Below are 23,432 nucleotides of genomic sequence, written 5' to 3' on the forward strand. Positions count from 1 at the left end.
CATGCACAGAGAGTTAAGAACTGCAGGTCAAAACTACAGCTCTTTTTTTCCAGGATGAAATCTCTCATCTCTTCACCTGCAGTCAGAACTCCAGAGGAGCTTTGACTGATGTGAGCCCACCCCATCGACTCCCATACTGTTCATGTTAATGGGACCATCTTTTTTAGACTGAGAAGGAAATAAAAGAAAATACATAAAATGTCTATCGATTTCCCCTGAATGCTTCATTATTTTCTTCACGAACAGCACTCCGGTGATGTGGTCTGCTGTGACTGCTGGTGCTTTTTACAACAAAGCACATTCGCTGAGGAAAATAGAGGGGATAATGACTGAATCCGCAGTGCCATTGTTTAGCTACAAACACCTGATTATGGTGCATGAGCTATGAGAAGTTTGATAGACGCACTGTGGCTCGTCTAACTTCGGGAGTCTGGCAGGGGGCTGGGATGTAACTGTGGGGGCTAAATAAGTGTGTGTCTGACAGTAAATTCAAATGTCACTGGAGTTGTTATTGACATGTGGGTGAGCAGGAATTGGTTAAATTATTTGACTACATAGGCAAATAGCAATGCAGAATATGAATTTCATTTCATTGCTCTACTAATAAAAAGGGTAATTTTTGGGAAAGTATGCTAATTCAAGTCTTAATAGTCTGACATTTGGAGAATTAAGAATTAGAAAGATACCATACTTTCATATCTCTCTGGTAAATATAGGGCTCCAGCCTGCAGCTGATTTATTTGCTGAAATTAACAGGAACATTTCACCACATTTAGCTCTGAATAATGTTTCAAAAATGTGGTGTGAATTTTTTTTTTCATGTCGTTTCTTTCACATCATGCTGGTTAGCTTAGATAAGTATAAAGACTGGAAACAGGAGGCTAACTGCACTGTACAGTAGTAACACAATCTGCCCCCAAGAAGACTCAGAGCTCACCAATTAACATGTTACATCTCATTCAGGCCGGCTGTGTGTCAGATTATTTCTTGGCTGGATCCCTGCTGTCTGCACATAACCCCACTGTTACAACACTACATTTCTGTTTGTGCTAAGCTATGCTAATCAGTCGTGGGAAATTCATACTGTATGTGCGAAGGCATGAGAGCTGTAGCAATCTTTTTCATCTAATGCCGTACCAAAAAGAGAATGCAGATTTCCCAAAATGTCAAATGATCCCTCTAAGCCCTCTGAAACAAGTCCAAGTCAGGTTTTAAGTCATTTGAATCCAAATGATGAATAATGAAATGTGGGAGATGTGTGGATACAAAGGCTGCCTGTCGTTGTCTTTTTCTATTGTTTCAGGATTTATATCAGGTCGAGTCAATTTTATTTGTATTGCATCAAATCGCAAATCACAAATTTGTATGTAAGGGCTTTAGAATCTGTACAGGACAGAAAATCCGCCCTTTAAGACCCCTTCAGATGAGAGAAAACTCCCCCACCCTTTAATAGGAGAAATAAAAGCTGAATAGACGTCAGGAATAATAACAGAGGCCAGATCCCCTGTCCTAGATGGAAAGATATGCAATAAATGCCATGTACAGAGGAAAGAGAAACAACTTCAGTGACAATATTGAGTAAATAAAACGGGATTGGGTCACATGATCTAATTTCTACCGTGGAGATCTGAAAATAGGACTCACAAAAGGTAATTTCACTGGGGCAGAACAAATGTTTAATATTATTTTTGGTGTCAATTCTGAAGGAGAGCTCTTAGCTGTCAAATAGATTTTGTTTTTAAAAACAGATGTGATTTAAAGTCTCAAAAGACTGTTTTTCTTCAGTTTTTCTCTGGACGCTCTTAAGACACTTGTAACAATTAAACTTTAGACAAGTGTATGGAGTGCCACAAATAGGAGCAGTTCTCTCATACACAGTATAAATTATACAATCACAAGTGTATTCATTGACAAGAGTGATGTACATGAACATTTCATCTTGCCAGTCATATAAAATGAATAAGTGCTCTCACGCAGACTGGTCAAGTAAACAACACTGAAAACAGTGTTAACAATCGAATATATTTATTCTAAATATTTTGACGCCACCACCTACGTTCACCCTGTGGTGCTGCCTCTCAGTTACCCTACATGGAAACCATTTGTCCTGATCCAGGAGTCAGTGTCAAGTTGTGCTGTTGGGCATGTTTATCCATCTTGGTCCCATGTCAACTACAGTCACCCTTAAAGGAATGCATGATCACACTGCCGCCAACCCCAGGATATACGGTAAAAGTGGGTTTTACAAGCCTTAAAGCTGCTTTTAGCCTTGTTGTTTGGTTTAGTTACAGAAATGAATGAATTTTGCACTATTTTGTATTTTAGGATACCGTGAGATGTGGCTTCTATGGCGTCTCAATGAGTCAACCCATAGTCCCTCAGGTCTTTAAACACATCATCATCTCAGGGATGATCAGTTCCACAGTCTCTGGATCACTGCACTCTGCCGAACGCCAGGCTAAATAAAATCTAAACCAAGCTCGTAATGCTGTTATGTTCATCTTGTTAGATCTACAACCCTTAGCACAAAAACAGCTGAAGCCTCTGGACAATAGTATATGCGGAAACTTGAAGAGGATCAGAAAGATGAAAAATTTACTGAAACCCAGTTAAGGAACACAGTAAAGTGGGATAACAGACTCTAGTGAAATAGAAACTTTTAGTATACTTATTTGCTTTGCTACAGCTGAATGTCTGTTTGTTTATCTGCAAATTTTGGCACTGCACATTGGTACACTCACTGAGAGCTCCTGACAAACTGTAGTCAAATTCTCCTTGCGAGCATATTCTGCCAATAAATGGGCTGGATTCTTGTAATTCTAGATGAATGTTGTGAGTCTTGCTACAGTGTGTGCCTGACGACAATCCCATGATCAATAAACTTTTCCTCAGTATCTTTCTTTAGTCCCTGTCATTTTTCAACTCTATGTGACAACCCGCTTTCACCTCTGATACATGCCTGCTGGGTGGGGTTCCTTTTCTGTTGACGCCCCGGCGTTGAGGATCATATGATGTTCTTGTGTTGCTTTGTAATGTTTTGCATATGGCTCCGGGGCGAGGGGCCAAACTCTGTGTTGAATGGTGTTTTTGTTCAACATGGATCATCCCAGAAGAGAGCAAGCGTGCACACGGCTGCCTCAAACAAGGCTGTCAAGATGTCTGCAGAGGCCCCACGCCAGCACACCCCACCAGGCAGCTGCTGCCTGCCAGGCGCCCATCTACAAATAATCTACTGTGGGAGGAGGTGTCAGTCTGTTCTGTCAGGGCGTACAGTGTATATCCAGTCCCGAGTGAAGGGTTCAAAGCTATTGCATAAGATAATAATCATTTGAAAAGTACTGAAAATATAGAAGTGTTTGAATAAGAAAATATTGAACATTTTGAAACTGAACATCTATTATGTGACCTCCAATGCACGGATGAGTTACTGGACGAGTGTTCAGCATGAGTACAGTATGTATTGACTGTTAATTCTTGTTGGGAAATTAATTAAAATACTGAAAAGAGAAGCAAAACGATAAAAGAAACATTACAAAGAGACCACAAATTAAGCACTAAATGACTTCAAATGATGCTGCTGTGTAAGTCTGGGTGGCACCTTATACTGTATGGTGTACAAGACATGTCAGCAGAGATTTTGATCAGAGGTAATAGCGCTGTATGAGGTGATGATTGCACTTGCACCCTAGAAAGGTGCATACTGCACAGACCGTCTAAAAAGACTGTCAGAAATATTGTGATCTTCCCTCTGGTGTGCAGCCATGTCAGGAGGCATTTAGGCAAAATATTATTTTGTGTTTTATTTGTGTTTTGCTATTGATATTTTGGAGATATGTGGCTGGATTAGTGGCCTGCTGCTCTGACATTACTGCAGGACACAGTGCATCATGATTTATCATTTCACAGCAAACAATACTTCTCCTTGCATTACACAAGAGCCAGTCAGATTTTGACAGCGCAGTGATCAGGTGGCCCGTCAAACTACATTAAGTGTGACTGTCATAGCTACAGGGCCCATGCCATAAATTCGTAAGTGTTCTGTTCACGCGTTTTTGCTTTGATATTTTTAGCTCATCTCAGTTTCCATGTGACAAATAAAATCTGTTGGACCACTTTTTCGCTGAATATCGCTATGTAAAATGCAGCATGAAAAAACCCAGAGTCATACGGCTTTACCCTCATCGCAAATTGCTTACAGACAGTCAAAGCTGACCGCAATCAGTTTTGTATAAACAACATGAGAATATAGCTCATGCTACTGCGCCAATGCAGAGTCTCACAGGCCTGGCTGCCGACACAAGTTATGTAAACGCTAAGGCGACAAGGCAGATCCTGAGAGGTGCCCACTGGGGACGAGGACCCATCATTGCCAACTCTGAACCTCTGAAGTAAGACACTTCAGAGACACCCTGACAAGTTGTTCCTTTACTTTGAAGGAAAAAGTGAAGGACATAAAACTCTGTCTGAGAGAAAAACGTATTACTCTTGATGGTAGATTACGCCACCATGTCTGGCAGTGATCCACGAATGAACGCAATGTTCTATGCTCATTTTGTCACAGAAAAAGAAAATGTGCTACCCCACAGACTCCAAAAAAAATAGATAAATAAAAAATCTACTTTTATGAAATGGAAACAGAAGTTAATTTACTGCATAACCTCCCTGTTTGGGCTCCAGTGGTCATTTCTGCCTGATCATTGCTGCAACTCCACTGTCATAATATATTAGGAATCATATTGCCACAAACTGCAAAAGGAAAATCTCCAAACACGAGTAAACACGGTGGCTTTAGATGCAATAAACCCCCACAAAACCCTTAAAACTTTCAATAGTTGGAAGCAGCACTCTGCGGCGTAACATCTTTACATCATCTGTCACTTTCATTCATTTCCTCTAGAAGAGACTTTAACTGGGGGTTTCCGTGCAGGTTTTTCTGCCAGTGGGTTATAAACTGAAGACCCTGCTGCCAGAACAGTTTTCTCCATGCACTTTTATTTCCCCTCCTCATCTTCTGATTGGAGTGATCCTGGGATGATATGACTCTTACTTGTATATAAAAGGAGCAGGCTGCACTTTCAAAGTGAAAGAGAGAATGACACTGAAAGAGATAGGAGCAAACAGGTTAATCAACAGGTGGTGGTGTGGCGGTGATGGTGGGGATTTACCCAACAGAACCTGCTTTGCATCTTCAACAAAGACAACAACAGGGACTGGAGACGGTATGGCTGAAAAATGAGTCGTGAAAAAAAGAAAAAGAAAAAAACTCATCAGCACATGCAAAGACTCTGTAGAGCTGTTGGAAATTACAGGAGGATTAGTGTCCTCTGCGTGTCCATATAGCAATATAATGGTGATTTACAGCTGGTGATCACTCTGGTAGCTACAGCGTTAATATTCCTGGCAGGCTCCACCTCCACTACCACCTTTTATGTTAATTTCAGCGTGATCTGTGCGCGGACTGGAAGAAGCCGCTGCGCGTTTGTGTCTGCCTGTGTCTGCTCGCTGCTTAACGTCGATGAGGCTCGAGGTTGAATCACTTCGATCACTTGATCACTTTTTTTCTTTTAATTATTTTTTTATATATATATTTCGGCTGAACGACGTCGCGACGGTCAAGAGACGATGTCGCCGCTGAATGTGAATTAAGTGTGGATCCAGCCGGCAGCTCCAGAAGAGGTGAACGCACCTTGCATCCAGCCATGGGAGGTCAGATCACCAGAAATAGCATCTACGGTAAGATCATCTGGCATCACAGCAGCCGGGATTGATTGATTAATGTTTATTATTGGTGTGATGCAAGCCAATAACGATCGAACGGAGCTCGTGCAGCCTCTTCTTGCATGTGTGCATGGAAACTGTAGGCGTCCTGGGCTGCCTAAAATAAATGAGAAGTGAAAGTAGCTGCTTTGGCCAAGTTTTACCACCATCTGTAAGTCACGACTGACTCTTAATAGACGAGGATATGGAGAGGAAGCTGTGTTTTGCAAAAAAAAAAAAGAAAGAAAGAAAGAAAGAAAGAAAAAAAAGACTCATTCACACACACATGGGATGAAATTATAGAAACTCCCCAGAGATGCAAGTTTCCCAGCCTTGTTCCACTTCTCCCTGATGCCTGTTTACAGCATTAAAGCAGCCAAACGGGTCAAACTGAATCAAGCTGGCAAACAAGGCTTCACATTAACTAACTTTTCCGACCTGACTTGTTGACTTTGTGGCCAACAGTTGCGAGTGATCACACTCTGCATTGCTGGCAAACAGTGACACATGCACAACTTAAGTGTCATTTGAGGACTGACTATCTGGTGGCTATCAAGTGATCATATATGCATGTCTGAAATGATGGTAGTAAACAGGTGCATCGGGTGTTTTTATTTATCTGTTCTCACATGTCATTTTATATTGTTTCTGGCAACTTTGTGGCCAACGGACATAGGCCTTCAGATTGATGCCTTCATCTCAAATACAATTATTGATGTGTATAGTCTCAAACTGAGTTTTCTTACAGTGAAACATTTACTGCATAATTACATTTATTCACTACTGTATATGGAGATGAAATGTGCTGAAAACTTTCACACTTGACAACTTTCAAAATAAGTTTGCTTGTGTGTTAAACATGAATATATACTGTATATTCATCATAGAGCTGTAACAGTTGATCATGTAATAAGAGATAATGTAGATAATCAATCAGTTTGAAGACCTAAATGTCATGTCTGGTTCCAACTTGTCAACTATGAAGACTCTATGTTATTTTGTGGTTTATGTAACCCACAGGGTGTGGGTTGAATAAACCAAACATATTAATACGTCACTTTGGTTTGAGGAACAATTAATTGATTAGTCATGAATAACAACCACCAGATTAATCAGTGATGGAATTAATCCTTCACTTAGTTGCAGCCAATCAGCAAAGATGTTATTATATGAACTGATTTTGTTTGGCTGTAAAGCACAGGCACGTGTAGTGTATAATGAAACTTTGAGTTGGAATTGATCTACAGTGCATGGCCAGGACACAGTAAACATTTCTCATTTACCAGATGGATAGATGGATATGGGCCAATACACATAGTCCTTTTTCCAATTTCATTGTGAGGGTCCACTGGTGTGAAACAACAATACAGGTGCGCAGCAGGGGCGCTGCTAGAAATTCTTGGCCCTCTGACAAGAGCTCAGGCAGGGGCCCGTAAATGTAAATATCTATAATCCCTGTCATGTGTCAGGGCCCCTGTCCAGCCCAAGGGCTCATGAATCATTCAGCTCTCACCTCTCCACATTTGGCAAAGCTGCATGATTGTGTTACTGACGTGTCGGCGTCACAGCGCGGCCTCAGTTAAGAGGTTCAACCACTTGTCAAGAAAGGCAATTAGAGTTGTATCGAACAAACTGTGCCATCATCTAGATCTGTATTTCAATTTTGGCTTTCGTCATTCTCCTCTTTAAGAAAAATTCCCTGTAAAACAAGATGATCTACGATGAGCTACACTGATTAGTCAATTAATCAATTACCAGATTTGCATAAAATCAATAAGCAATTAGTTTGAAAACTCAAATGCTGTGCTCTCAGCCCCTCAGATGGAAAAGTTTTCTGGTTGCCTTTACTCTATGATAGATAGAGTAGTTCTGGTCCATTAGTTAGACGAAATTGAGCTTTTGGAAATTGTGTGAAAGTCTATTATTTTACAGTGTTCAAAAGAAAAACAACCATCCATCAATCGAAAAAATAATCTGACGTTATGGATCAAAAATTATTATTAGTTACATCCCAAAACGTCACTCTACATTACACTGCAGTACATACACTGTAGCGCTCTTTTGCTCATAACTTGAAGGAATAGTAGATCTCTGCCGTAAGTAAAACACAATTTTAAAATGAGTACTGCCAAATTAATCAATTTTTGAACTCCTGTCAAACCCTGTGACTTTTCCCTAGAGACCCCAACTTTAGCTACACTAATAATCCAGTTCTATCATTTACATGATAGAGTTCAGCATTGTCTGTGAAGCAACTCTCCAGGGGACACTTATCAAGCCTTCACTGGTTGTATACATCTTCTCTATTCTAGTATTTGCATAATTCATGGTATGTCACCAAATTAATCATAAACTGTAGCAGGACTGGTTTGTGATGACACGGAAAACCTTCAAAGTGTTTGAGAATAAATGTTTACCTCCTCACAAAGTATGACATATTTGCGAAAGCTAAAAAAAATGCCCCGCAGCTCCCGAGGCTGCTGCCTGTGAGTGCTCGTCTCCTCGATGCTAACGTCACGCCACATTAGGGCGTCTGTTGAGGGGATAAAACACAGAGGAGCGTAGGAGGCCAGGTGACACTGGCCAGGGCCACTCTTTGTCTCTGCACTGTTTGTCCTTTCCCATTAATGACAGCAGAGCCAGTCACATTGTGTGCGGTGGTGCATTAAGTAACATTATCCTTCCTTAAGTTGCTCATCTGACGTTTGTCATGGCACCTCTCTTTTATCACGGCAGAGCTCTGGTCACTGTTTACGCTGACGTCTCCGTCAGGTTGCATGAGTTTTTTTAAACACAGCAACTGTGTCATCAGGACTTCTGGCTCTGACCAAATATCACTTACAGTAAATCAAATGTGGTATTTTTATTTATCCATTTATTTACTGATTTGACCTAATTCATGGTTTATACAGCCTTTGGTGTGTTCCGAAGGCTGTAAACTCATTCCAACTGGCCTGAGAGTAAAAATAAAACTGCTCTTAAAAAAATACTGGAAAATTCAATTTCACAGCAGCAGAGATGGTATTAATGTCGAGAGAATGAAAGAAGATATTGGATTCTCTGGTTAGATGGTAAAGCAGTGAGTGTTGTTGCTGCAGCGCCTGCAGAGGCCTGTGAGGTGTTGCTTCTGTTTTCAGACCTCTCAGGAAATACTCGGATCTGGTTATTGATGGAGTACAATACAGTCCTGTTTGCTTTTCCTGAAGACATCACGTCTGACATGACATCATGATGCAATGAGGTTGAAGGATTTGTTATGACTTCATTGAAGACCACTGTTGTGCGCAGTGCACACAATTCGGCATTGTTCTACGGCGACAAGAGAATGTGAAGATCTTAACAAATACACTGTACTGAGCCCAGAAACACTTGGCAGAGCCTCTCTGATTGTCATTTAAAGGGGAAGACGCTGTAATAATATGTGACAATGCCGTCCAATGGATAGTATCTCTAGTTTAATGCAATTTCCACATCTTCGCCCCCACAGCTCTCGCCTCCGTCTCTGCCCTGGACGGTGACCTTTAAACGGGGATGGTGTCAGAAGTCATATGATCAGTCATTGCCAATCCTGACAGTCTTTATTGATTTGTCTCTGGGGCATTTTATAAACCTCTTGACCCTCCAAGGTCACTTGGTGGACAGCATGAATAGCTGTCTTTCAGCAAAGCCTGATATCGTCTACATCTCTCACGGGCAAACACAAGCAGCATCCACCAGTATTTGAAATTTAGGTGTGAAAATACAGGCAGTTCTGAAGGACAAAGAAGTGTTAATTAGGCCTAAATTATTTATTCGGCTGCCAGGCTTGGCAGATTGGCTGGATTTTATGATGCCGAGATGTCACGATGGATAGGACAAAAGTATTGTGGGACAGAAAACTACAAAAATCACTTGATGAGATGAGATTCGTTCAGTTCAAAATAAAGCCCTGCCTCACGTTTTAATGAGAACACAATGTCTGTGAGAAAATGCCTCCTCCACTAAACCACAGTGACCTTGGCGTAGTGCTTCAAAGAGAGACGTGGAAACAAAAATTGGGAGAGAGTTGCTCTCAACGAAGGGTAGTGAGTGTGAAATCAGGCTCATGATGACTTTGAACAGATTCTTTATCAGTCTAAAACCCAGAGCGACAGATGTGATGTGAGAAAAAAAAAAGATGTTTGGCTCTATTAGTTATTATGGTAAGTGGGAGCAGTTATGATTCACAGGGCTGCATGGGAAAATGTAAAAGCTCAGCTGCATGTTGAGTCAGATGTTCTCCTGTGGGTCTGCTCTTATTTTGCCACTTCCTTTACCAACAAAGCAACAACAAATACCGTTAAATCTCATTTAATCGCAGTGATACTTATACCATTAGTTTTTGGGAATTGACTTTCGGGCATGAACGCTGCAATTGATGTGTTTTCATTAAAAAGCAGTCAAAAACCTCAATGGGACCTATATAACAACCACTCCCCACTATTATAAGAGTTGCTTTGTTTGCACCTTACATATTGGCTTTTGTTTTCTTTATCCTCCTCCTCCTCCTGCTTCCTTTACCACTTTCTACTCACTATTAGACAAATGTGTTCCAGCAGAGAATGAAACAAACCACAAATGCAACGCAGACTAGTTTAAAAATTTGGCAAGATGTAGAATAACAAAAAAAAGCGATGGGTGTTACTGGAAATGACCATTTACCGAAATTAGAGCATTTTGAATGAACCTCTCATAGGTGTATTGTTCTCCATAATTGCGTAATCATGGGAGCAATTCTGTCCTTGTGGGAGTTTTTTTTTTCCATCCAAGGACATTTTACCATGTAATTTACCCTGTGCATTGTACGTGTCTGCACAGTGTGGTTGTACTATTCTACCTAGAGGAGCTGGAAAGAGAATGCAAGTATTAGATTATTTTAATGCGTTTTTACTTAATTGAATGATCTGGGAGCAGGGAGGATACATGAGAGGAAATGACATGTGTCAAGATGTCAGTGTATTAGGCTATATGAAAAATTATTAGACAGACAGTCTATTTTGATCTAAAACTTGGTGATTTTCCTGCTCCCTACCTGTAGAGACAAAACTAAGAAACCAACTCTCTCCTCTCTACACAGACTCTCTGAACGGGCCGTTTCCTGCGACATCACACAGATGCCACCACAAGCCCAAGCGCTGCCTGCCCATACAGCCGTGTGGAGGCTTGTCCTCCATCCCACTGCTATTCCACCCCAGCACCAAGGGCTCACAAATCGTCATGGACATGTCCCAGAGGACAGTGAAGAGACAGGCCAGCTTCTGTAACGCCATCACTTTCAGCAACAGACCCATCGCTGTGTATGAGCAAGTTCGATTGAAGGTAAACACAATGCTACAGGAGTGTGAAGTATGAAAAAAACACTAACAAACAACCCTGTGTCGTGGTGGTTTTCTAACCATGAGCACTGGTGAAGTTCACACAGTATTTCACTGGTGCCCTATTGATTTAAACTGGCTCAGCTGTGACATAGTCATTGTAAGTTTGTAATTAAAATCAAAGGATTTTGTGGCGCTGATGTAATAACTGTTGTGACATGATGCAATGTATGACAGAATGAAAACCATAAAAGAAAACATGAAACTATTCCCTCATCCTCACGTTGACATGTTTCACTAATCAAAACAAACATACTGGATGCATATGCGGGACTTCTGCATCTGCAATAAGCAGTAATATTTTTAAAAAACATTTTGCTGTCACCAGGGATGCACCACGACCAGCATTAGTCATCTTATCCTTCCATCATTTCCTGCAAAAATCATTACTTCATTCAAAACAATGCTGTGCACCAATTCCTTGTATACTAATGCCAAGACACTGCAGTATCAACACCAGTGCAGACTACACTTTGTGATATTACTATGAACAGTACAGTAGTGAGAAAGTTGGGACTGTCATGAAAAGCAAAGTCCTGACTGTCTCTGTCTTTGATTCTCAGAATGTTTTTGTTTTTCTTCTTCTCACTTGCTCGCTCTCTCCCTCTTCATCCCCCTTCTTTGCTGCCCTGTTTTCATTTTCTCTCTTTTCTCCCTCTGCTCTTGTGTGGGCCAAAGCAGCAGCAGCTTAGAACAAGTTTCCACTTCACCTATCAGGCCATCTATGTCTCGAAAGTGAGAGAGCAGGGCAAGCATTGCCATGTGAGGAATACTGTTATCTTGCACGGCAAATGCAAAGTAAACAGAGGTTCGAAATAAGACAAAAATCGTTTGCAGGTGATAAACATACCAAGGTAGCTAAGTTTTAGTTTGCTTAACAGCAAATGTGTTGTTTTTAGCCACGCTAGCAGCTTTGGCATTGTGGAAGATAACACATTGGATTGCCTTGAAACTTGACCCAAGCATCATGTCCCCCTCAGGGTGAACTGCAAGAACTGAAATTTTTCATCTTAACGATCTGAATTTTAATTAGCCAAATGCATATGATCAAACAGCAGAGAGATGAATGCTGTTTCAATGAGCCTTAGCTGTGCTTTATGTTCAGTGCTAATTAGCGAATTCTATCATGCCAACTCACCACAACAGAGAGACCCAAAGCACCTTTTTGTTGCCGTCTCACAGAGCTGCTCACATGATCTTCTAAAGAGAGATTCATCTTCATCAGCTGGTTATTTTCGCTGATTACAAATCTGTTCTCTCCAGATCACTAAAAAACAGTGCTGCTGGAGCGGTGCCCTGCGACTTGGTTTCACATGTAAAGACCCGTCCAGGATCAACCCCGACACCTTGCCCAAGTACGCCTGCCCTGACCTGGTCTCCCAGAGCGGCTTCTGGGCAAAAGCCCTGCCGGAGGAGCTCTCCAATGAGGGAAACGTCATCTCCTTCTGGGTGGACAAGAAGGGCAGAGTGTTTTACCGAATCAACGACTCCAGCTCCATGCTGTTCTTCAGCGGCGTCCACGTCTCTGAGCCTCTGTGGGCTCTCATAGATGTCTATGGCCTCACCAGGGGGGTCCAGCTGCTAGGTGAGTAACGTAGTTTTTCTTTTTTTTAATTCATTTTGCACTCTGAGTGATTGTTTTTCTATCGTGCTTCTTCACCGCAGGAAATTATCTGCATCTGACGTTTTTTTTCATCACGAGCACTTCGAGGTGATGTTACATACACTGCTCTTACTTTTCCCACACCCACCAAATAGCTCAATGGAAAAAAGATGGTGGGAGATTAGATAACTTGTACAGTTACCACGGTTGTTAGAATCAAAGAAATTTCCCTTAAGGCAGAATTTCAGAATGTCTGAAATCCTTTTAACATGTCCCCTACTGTGTTGTTTAAAGGGTCATTACATCAAAGAAATTAGGAACAACCAGATCCCTCTCAGTCATTAAGATCACTCTTTCACCACACTGAATAATCTGAAGAATGACTGGATTGCAGATTGAGATGCATGTATGAAACACGCCATGCGACGCAAGCAGCTGTCTTCAATTTTTGAAAACAATGTAAAACTATGCTAAAGAGATAAATAGAAATCCTTGCAGACGCCTCAATACTTATTTATAACCATTTCCAAGAATCGTGCCGCCTCTCTCGAAAAGAATAGAGGCTGTCAGCACCGTTAATAAAAATAGAAGAGGCTCCCATATTGTGCAGATAGTGCCATTTAACCTCATTTCTTGCGGCGTGTTTGACAACGAGAAGCGTGCTATCTCATGATGGGCTGTTCGCTATCCAGTGCCAGAGTGCGACTATCTGGGGTTCAGTGGCCATGCGGTGCTGAGCAGCACGCAGCTCTTGTCAAAGAACAAGAGGAGTGTGTTGGCCATCCCAAGAGGACAGACAACAAGAGGGATGATGTCAGGTAATGACATGTCTGGGGGTATTTTTTTCCAAGACAATCAAACCAGTGGAATGTCTCACTCTTTGGATCCAAGTCGTGACGTGTGGTCACCCTGCAGTCACCCCTGAGACACATCCACGTGCTAAAATGAGAGTTACGTTCAGTAAACTATGTGGCACAAGACATGATTTTTCCCATTTTACAATTTAAAAACAAGACTTCTTGCAGTCTGTGGATGTTCTTTATGCCTGTGAATGAGGCCAGCTGCTCTAAATCTCCCAGTTTCTACTCTGACTTTCCCACATTGATCACCTTCATCCCCACATTGATGGCTTAAACCGAAAAGCCTCGGCCCTCAGTCAACTGCAGGATCACTTCGATATCAGCTTTCCTCTATAGTCCGAGAGCGTCACTACTTGAGAGCATGGTATATCTCAAAGGCCCTGTATTGTCTCAGCAGTTGGCTGCAGTTCAGCAGACACTTAGTCTCTGAAATATGGGCGGACACATCAAAGTCTGGTGTTGCAAACTGGCACATGTGCGTATTTTCCTTTAACAGAAGGGTGCATTTTGATTCTTAATGATGCTTACACAATGGTCTGAAATTAATGCTACACCAGCTGATAAATTGAGCCAAATTTCACCTGTTGTGAGCTTGTTATCACACAATCTGTCCAGGTGGGAATTACAGATCTGCTGCAGTTGTTTTTTTTGTGTTTTTTTTCCTTTACAGGAGACAAATGGAGCGTGGAGCTGTGAATAAGCTCTGTGGAGTGTAGAGAATGGCTTGGTTAGGTGACCTTGATTTGGCTTTTGTGATAAACGTGCAAGACAGTAAAAGTATAAAAGAAAAGAGGTTGCGATAAACCTGTTGACATAAGTAATATGAATTTGCTGAGTCAGTCAGATAATGTGTTTTAGTTTGTTAGGTTTTGTGTTATTAAAGGAGCTTCTTACAGAGAAAGATCAGGTTACTTGTCACCAAGAAGATAATTCAGCCTCTGAAACGGTTGTACAACATCTTTTATGGCCCTAAAGGGAGCTTTAAAAGCGTTTTCCTGATAGGAGTCCAATACTGATTTAATATTGCTTTCTTACGTATAACACTGTTTGACTCAAGATGGACAATTTCCTTGGTCTTTTTTGCTCCACATGTTCTCTTTCCTTGTCAAGGCCTGGTGCATACATTGCCCACAATGCAGTGCAACCACCCGTAATTTAGATGGAGATATGTGTTAATGCTTGCTGTGTTTGATGTGTAAAATTGGTAGTGTTCCACTTCAAAGTGTAAGAAAATAATAATTGGTTGGGTAAGTAATAGATGTGTGATACACAATACACACTTAGTTGCATTATGGGAAGAGTAGGATTCAGTATTTCCAGAGATACTAGTGACTAAAATTCAGAATATAATGACCTCTGCATCTTGTGTATTTATGTTGAGAAAATAAAGATATACAGACTGTGATGGAGATTTTCACTTCTCTAAAACACTATAACCATTTTATCTGTAAGACAAACTATTCTTTTGTGTTATACGACATCACTCCCCAGCCTACAGCTCAGCCCAACCAGCTCTCCCTCCTACTTTAAAACCCTAGTAGTGAACATAACTGTATCTGATCACATCCTGTCTGTGAATAGCTTCCTCGCCTTTAATTTTTCATTGATTAATTATAAAAGTGTCCCAGCTCGCATGTCAGCACACATCAGCGTAACTGTCACCGCGTTTTGTGTGAAACGCCACCTGAGCATAGACGTCTACTGAAGACAGTGTTGCAGCCACAATGCATCATCGCTGTTCTGACAAAAATCTTCTTTGATTGGCTTGTTTGAACTAATGGTTTCTGTGATCCTTCCTATTTATAAAAGAGTGGAGCCTCTTCGTCTGAACCTGTGGTAATCTTGCATCATTGTCTAAAAGAAAAAAGGTTGATTTTGGAGGATGTTTTTTTCTTTCATTCAGCAGCAATAGCCTACTATGAAAGCGCTGCATTTATACAGTAGATGGTTTGTAGTATTATTTAGCCTGTGGATAATCCACATCACACACATGCACCACAGGATTCCTCTGCGCTCGTTTGATCTTTTACAACCTTACATGCTATATTAAGGAATTCATCAAAGCTGCTATTGTTTCACTTGCGCTGTCTCTCAATGCAGCCTGCTGCCAAAACAGTTTTCCTGCTATCAGGTATTCTTATTCTGATGTTTAAGGATCTTTTCAAGAGCTGTGTTGTTTCCTCTCTGAGCTATTATCAAGGGAGCGCAGTTCAGGAGCTAGCCACCCATGAAGGGAGTCAAAGGTGAGCCTGAGATCAGTGAGACAGCTTGAAAGCTGAGATGCCGTTGCGTAAGAGAGGAAGCTAAATTAATCTGCTGAAATCAAACTGAGCCTCAGGGGTTGTCCAGACCAACAATGCTGCCTATGCAATTTAAGGAAGATCTGTTACATCACCACCCTTGTCCTACTCATGCAGCTATCAATAAAGACTAAAGTGCCTTGCTTGGGTTTTGTACAGAACGGCATGTGCTGTTGAAGACACATTAGCCCATTGAGGGACTGACAAAAGGTTTCCTCAAGTGCATAATATGTCTTAGGCAATATAACAGTTTTCAAAGCCCAATTTGTCAGCTGCATTTTCACTGTTTATTTACTTCCTTCCTTATATTTCTTAAAGCAATATTACAGGAAACCTGAGTTTAGATACAATTTTATGACACAAGAACACTATGTCCCAACAGCTATATTTTAAAAATGTTACATTTAAAAGGTAAGTCTTCCTTTTTTTTTATGTTACTGTTACGTTTTAGAGCATTATCAAGTTGTAGAAGATCCGGAAATCAGGTCACAACTTGCAAGTGCTTCCAGTTGTGCTGTATCTCCCAGAAGTGAAGCACATATGGGAATAGTATACCTCTCTGCAGTCAGAAAAATAATGCTGCTCTCTAAACACATGTATGGCTGCAGTCTTAACAGAATGTGTTTGTTTATGGGACAAATCCCAAGAGACCACACAGCATCCACCGTTTTGTACAGGTATGATGGATTCCTTCCAAGTTAGATAAGCGGAGCGAGTCAAAGGCATCTTTTGATGGATGCAAGATGCTCTACTGGGGGTTTGTTTACTAGGGGTAGATGAGTCACTTAATCACTGACAGAATGGTAGTGATCCGTGAGACCGGCATCAGCTAACATCATCTGCAACCTGTCTCTCTAGTCATTAGAGAAGAATCCAAAATGGCTGCCAGACTGTCAAGAGGCTGCGTACCTCTCAGGTGATTAAGAGGAGGGTGTTGACATCAATCATCTCTGCACACGGCGTTGCGATGCATTAGGTCTGTGGAGCATCATGGTAGGGAAAAGCTCCTGCTGTATGCTTCTTATGTGTACTAACATGCCGAGACACATCACGGATGGTTCCAGCTCTGGGGACCAAGGGAATTAGTTAAAAAAAAACAAAAAAACATGAGGGTTTGCACAGATGTAGATTTTAGCCTTTTTTATGCACGGCTCTATGGATTAAAATGTCACTCCTGATGGTCTACCGCAACAAATATGGGATGGACTCTGGGGAAACTTTGTACAGACATGAAGTAGATATATTGTGTTTTACAGAAATGTCTAGACAACTATTGCATGGATTTCCATGACGTGCAAACATTGATGTCCATCTGGCATCTCTAAGTTCTCACTTAGCCTGTGCAATTTATTAACAAATACTAGATGCCATAGAGGTACTGGAACCAAAGCCATTCGAGACGGTTTAGGTTTGCAGAGTATGCCTTTTTGATTTCCTGACTTATTATCCGGCGCCACCATGTGGTTACGGGTGAAATGCCTCATTAGCTTTTTGATTCATTAATTAGCAAACCTTAACATGCTAACATGCTAAAATGAGATGGTGAACATGGCAACATGGTACTGGTTATTTTGTTTATAATTTTCCCATTTAATCAGGTCATTGTTTAGTCTATGAAATGTCAAAACATTTGTGAAAAAATGTGCATCACTATTTGCAGCCAAATGTGATGTCACTGAATAGCTTCTTTTCCCTGAACGACTCTCCAAACACCGAAATACTCAGTTTACTATTACTGTTACTGATGGACATTTGGCAATAACACTTGAAAAATGACTCAACCAATCAAACATCAAAATAGTTTTGCTACTTTTAGACATTAGCATGTAGCTCTACTGTCTCTCTTCGCACAGCTTCACAAGGTTATAGCTGTAAACACTTCACATTTACAATATTTGTTTGCGTTGTATTATATAATCTTCATCTTACCCAAACTAAAACTGAATCCATTTGATAGCTGTCAAAGATCGCTGTACCTTTGACTCCTACGGGTTTTTGTCAACAGATAAAGAGATAATGTTGAAATGCTCAGAAGCTTTGTGCTGAACAAACACGCTGGCTTGTCTGAAGCCGGCTGTGCTGTACTTTCCTTTCTTTGTGTCTATTTTTGTCTGTGTTCACTCAGTGCACCTACCGCTCACGCTCACTTGCTACAGATCTCACTTATTGTTTCACTTGTCAACATAGATTATGTGGTGTTTCACAGGGTTTTGATTTGTGGATGAAATGGTGTTAAATATAGAGAGGGCAGAGAGGTGCGGTGTGACACAAGTGGCCAGATATACAGCGTAGGGTCAGCCTGTAACAATGCAGGTAAAAATGGCTCAGTACAACACAGTACAGGACAGAATGTCAATTGTAAGACATTAAATACAAGTAAATCTTTAGTTTTATTCCCTATTCTTGTGTGTACCTTAATGTGTGCTATAATTCTTACCTCTTTCTACAGGACTGTATAAGGGAGCATGGCTAAACTCTTTTGTTAATTCTAATTTATGAAGATACGTGATAGGCCTGAAAAGTCTGATTACTCTGAAGAACTGCAAATGGCTGTTGTACCATTATGTGAATTTCTGGTCTGCTGCTTACAGCCAAATCTTCCAAAAACAATAAACTGGAAATTCAGCATGGTAATAACAATATGCAAAGTCATCTGTCAAAAGTCGGTTTCCAGCCAAAGGCAAACAGCAGACAGTGAGGAAGAAAGGCAAAGAGAGATGCTAAATGTCTCCATATTATAAACAGTTGGTAATTTCCTTGAGCTGAATTCTTTTGGCAGAAACAGACTAAAATCATGAATCATGCTATAGCCTATCGCTCTCTTTTCTTTCTCCTTTTCCTTCAACATTCCCACTCTGTGCTCTGATCACACCAATAAATCAAATGAAAAGTGGTACTTTTTCAAGGGACTGGACATTTAAACCTGATTATAGTCACATTAAGATTTTGCAAGAGTATGGACCCTGTCCCGGGTTTGCCTCTTTTGGAAATTACTAGAGCCTGCAGCTTATGTTCAGGTCAAGAGGACCAGCTATGCCCATGTTGATACCTTTTTTGGGTAAAAATTGTATTGCGAGAGATGATTGTGGCCCAAGGCTGTTGTCCATTACTAAGTAGGTACATTGTTCCTCCTTGCCCCGTGCTTGTGAGTCTTTTCACCGCCATGTTCTCTGCTGAAGCTGTTCAGCCAGTCACAGCTCTATCTGCTAAATCTAACCAGTCACATCCATTCAGGCAAAACTGACTAAATTAAGGACTCACCACGCATGCCAGATTCATCATCTAATGTTTTTCAGTTTAGCAGTAGTGGAAGCTCATTATTATTATTAATATAAAATAATATTAAAATATTATGTAAAAGTAATAGATGATTTAGTTTTTCATATTATGTCATATTTATAGGATATAGTTTGGATATGGGGCGCAGATTTAACCTAATTCCAGTGCAAATGCTGTTAATATTTAGCATACAACAGTAATGCAATATCTCTGGATTAGCTTGCTATAGCATAAAGATACAACATGAACATATAAAGATATAAATATGAACAGACTGTCATTTGAGAACTTCAGATGGAGGTACCACACCTCCTAGATACAAAGCATGTCTATTTAAAATAAAAGGAGAAAATTACTGGTTATAATGGTCTCCGTTGATTAAGATATAGTATTAAGCCCTCTTTATCTGCAGTGCATTGACTGTAATCAACAAGAGAAAAAGGTTAGATGAAGGCAACCATGGTAACGGTGCCTCTGAGGCTGGTGTGAGTCAAGAGCAGAGTAAGACGCCAAAAAATAACTTGGGGGGGGGGGGATGAAGAGATTTACAAAAAATATTGTCTTTTTTGTCTATTGTCTATTGACTTTTTCCTGTTAAATTGAAACATATTTGATGAATCATCTCAATCATGTGGGCGGTTACCGAAAAATATTCAATCAAATGCCATGTGGAAGGACTAGTTAATGCTGCCCAGGACATAAAATCACATTTCACTGAGAAATATCGTAGTAGGAGGTGTGCATATGGAGGCCAACAGTTTCCCACAGCTATGTTTCTCTGTGGTTTTTAAACTTCTGTTTCACTAGGTTTTTAAACTTACAACATTTGTTTGTTCAGCCAATTTGGGGTACAGATAAGCTGTAAACACAACATCTGACATATCCTCACAAGCTGATATCGGAAATTCATATTTGCACAGCAGATGTGGAGCAAGATGTATATAGTAGTAAGATATATAATATTTGTGTCCACCTGATGAGTATAATCCAATATTAATCCTCCTTTTAGCTCTGGTTTTGGTCTCCACCAACTCCTGCTAAATTCTCCATTCTGTTCACCTGATACCAATGTTTTTCTGCAATTTTGTGCTGAGCAGGTAGGACGTAGTGGGATTTTAGATTTTTTTTTTTGACTGATAACAGCTACCTGCTGTGGCAATAAACCACACTGATGGGTGTGGTGAGAATTAACCAAAACAGTGAGTCAAAATACACTATAAAGCTGTGTGGAGCTGCAGATGGATGATAGTTCTCTGTGGGGTTCACACAGCTTCTTAAACATTACACACAATCGGATTCATTACTCATATTTAAAAGAATAATTATAATTGTACATGCTCTGCTCAGTCCTCCAGTTGTAATGTTTTAACTAGACTAAAAGCTAACCAGGATCTTCATCCCCGTTGCAGATGTTGATGTGTCATGCACAAATCTGGCCGAGTATCTTGATTTTCCTTTTATTTCTCCATTGGACCCTTATTATAATTGAAGTTAAGTCATTCTGTCAGACAGTTGGTTACAATGAAATGAGAGGCCTGGTATAAACTAAAATGTTGGAGGACTGTCCTTTGACCTAACATCTGCCAGCATGTACACATTGGGATTAGGCTCTATGTATTTATGAGAGCTCTGTTTCAAGTGATCTCACTGCTTGGAATTTATTTGATTTGCTGAACCAAAATAAATGCCGCTGGACAGTCTATTGTGCCTCAGCTGGGATTTAATCGGCCCAGATGGAATCGAACAGATTTGCGGAGAAATCAAAATAGAAATCATAATGGAGCCTGTCAGGTCTGGATCCTGGGAGCTGGGCTGTACAGGGGGAAGCCTTCGGAAAGGCTAATCACTTTCAGATGAGCAGAGTCTAGTCCCAGTGAAGATGTGACTGCGTGCTCCGGGAATTGAATGTGTGCTCTGTGTGTGCTAGTGTGCAAAGCACAGAGGTTCTCTTCATATCACTTTGACCAAAACAATGTGATGAATTTATAATTGGAGAAATGTGTTTGAGATCAGTTTTATCAGCAAAATGGACATAAAGTGTCCGAAGAAAAAGTACTTGTTTAACATGTAAAATGTCCCCTCTACTACTGGTTATGAATATATAAATATATATATATATACTGTATACACGACATTATTAGATTAGTTGCAATGCATTTGTGTTTTTGCATTAACTATTGTATAAAGTCACATAGTGTGGTCTAGTAGTTCCTGACCTAGGGGTTGGACACCATCCCGAAGGTCACAAGATAAATCTGAGGGTTCATGAGATGATTAATGGTAGAGGGAAGAAGAAATAAACACAAGGTTGGATACATCTGTTTTCAGTTTTTAGGGCTTTTCTTAAATCTTTGCTCTTATTTGTGAGATTTACCTCTTCCATTTAATTAAATGAAACCAACTCACAAAGCAAGAAACGTCTTTGGAGGAACTGCTAATAGCTCACACATATGAAACTTGACAGGGAGTCCTAATTAGCCACTGCCTTTTCATTTTGTATGAGGCAATAGCTAAAAAGATTAGAAACCACTGGTTTAAATGTAACAATTAAGTTGTTTTTTTTAATAAAGCCTATATAATCTTGTCATATGTGTCTTTGATGTACAATATAAATTCACCAAAAATAGATATGCTAAAGTAAAAGGTACAATAAAAGGTACTTGATCGCTGCCTGGATCATGTTCAAAGGCAACTATTTTTGTTTCTAATGAATGACCTGCTGTTTATTTATTAATGGCAGCAGAGTCAACAGGAGGTGGTTGAAGTGGGTGGCGCACGCACAAAGAGCTCAACTGTTCCACCAGAGGTTTAGGCAACAAAAGTGCTTGCGGTTAGGGAAGTATGGTGGTTTTGGTTCAATTTAATAACACTGTGATGAAGTGATCTGGTTTGAAATGTATGAAACTAGATCAGTCTATAGAAAAGCTTGGGTATGTGGTGATGGGTTATTTTAGTGGGGAAATACTGTGTTGTCTGTTTATCCAACTTGCCAAATTCTGAAATAAAAGTTTTTTTTCTCATTTTATTGATTGAAAACATAATCTGGTCGCATGTGTGTTTCTTTCAAAACACACTGGCAGTTTCAAATTAGTTGTATATAATTGTAATTCCTTGGAGACAGGTTTACACAAGTGCGCTTTGAAAATACTTGAGACATGTATTTGTTTAAAAAAGGGCGTTAGCTTCAAAGCAGGGCTGTATGACAGTTAGTGGTGTTTAATGCATGTAGAGTCACTTGAGCGACGTCAGGTTCAGAAGTGGCTTTTGACTGGCCTTGAAAAGACAGGCCGTTGTGAAATCCCTGAGGTGCTATAGGCGCCGTTTTCACTGCCGCCATTTGTCACCTCGGCATGTCCCAATTTTCTTTCCAAGATCGCGATCCAAAAACTAAGAAACATCTGGCACTGAACCAGAGACTAGACTTGATCTTTCAAATACTCCACATATGTGGCTCCTATTGCACATGGCATCTCAGATACTCAAACTGTTGGGCTTCTCCCGTGTATCGATATCACAGCACCCTCTAGCCTTTTACCTCCGGCTTCCTTTCGCTCATATTCCTGTGCCATTATCTCTACCGGGATACCGCTCCTTAAAAGCTCATCAATGCAGATTTCCCCCCGGAGCCTGTTCTGTTTCTTTTTTCCCCCCCTTTGATAAGCGAAGGCTCATCCCTCTCCTTTTTGGGACACACACACACACACACACACAACCTCCCCCTCCCAACCTACTTTCTCCTGACAGATGACTTCACTCACTCATTCTAGACGGACCCCAGGATAGGCCCCTTAGGCATGCATAGTTAGGGCAAATCCCCAAACACACACACACACACAATTGGTGTAGCTAACCTTGTATAGAGGTTGAAGCCTAAAAAAAAAACAAAAGCCTCCTAATCCTGTTCCACCAGGCCAAGGAATAAAGTGAACCCTTCTTTATCTATTCAGTGTCATACCATTGTCTAACTGAGAGTTGTACAAGACTAAAATCCTGAGTTGAACTGAATGATTTAGATCAAAAACTTCTCCAAAGTTTCTCTGCAAGGCAGTTCAAGATGAGATGGAGGCACGTGGTTTTATTAACAGCTTTTTAACCGCAGCACGTAAGCTGTCATTGTGTTATGTGTTCACAGTGAAACAGGATGCCAGTTTTCAGTCCGTGTCCTTGACATCCTCCTCCGCCAATATTGTGTTTACTTTCCAGAACAGGTTTTTCCGGATTGCGTCGAGAGTTTCTGAAC

The 23,432-nt window shown here is 40.6% G+C and overlaps 1 protein-coding gene across 1 annotated transcript in view; it reads left to right on the top strand.

Moving 5' to 3' along the window:
- Nucleotides 1–5,316: 5,316 nt before the first annotated feature.
- LOC146973368 (E3 ubiquitin-protein ligase NEURL1-like) overlaps nucleotides 5,317–23,432 on the top strand; it is a 29,723-nt gene continuing 11,607 nt past the window's right edge. Inside the window, exons 1-3 of the mRNA XM_085799854.1 lie at nucleotides 5,317–5,733; nucleotides 10,853–11,094; nucleotides 12,414–12,735. Of these exons, the coding sequence (XP_085655980.1) occupies nucleotides 5,700–5,733; nucleotides 10,853–11,094; nucleotides 12,414–12,735 (598 nt within the window). The 5' untranslated portion in view covers nucleotides 5,317–5,699. The remainder of the gene's footprint in view (nucleotides 5,734–10,852; nucleotides 11,095–12,413; nucleotides 12,736–23,432) is intronic.

Source organism: Trachurus japonicus, chromosome 15 (genome assembly GCF_045865225.1).
Source record: "Trachurus japonicus isolate A0001 chromosome 15, Traja_1.0".
Classification (NCBI taxonomy): domain Eukaryota; kingdom Metazoa; phylum Chordata; class Actinopteri; order Carangiformes; family Carangidae; genus Trachurus; species Trachurus japonicus.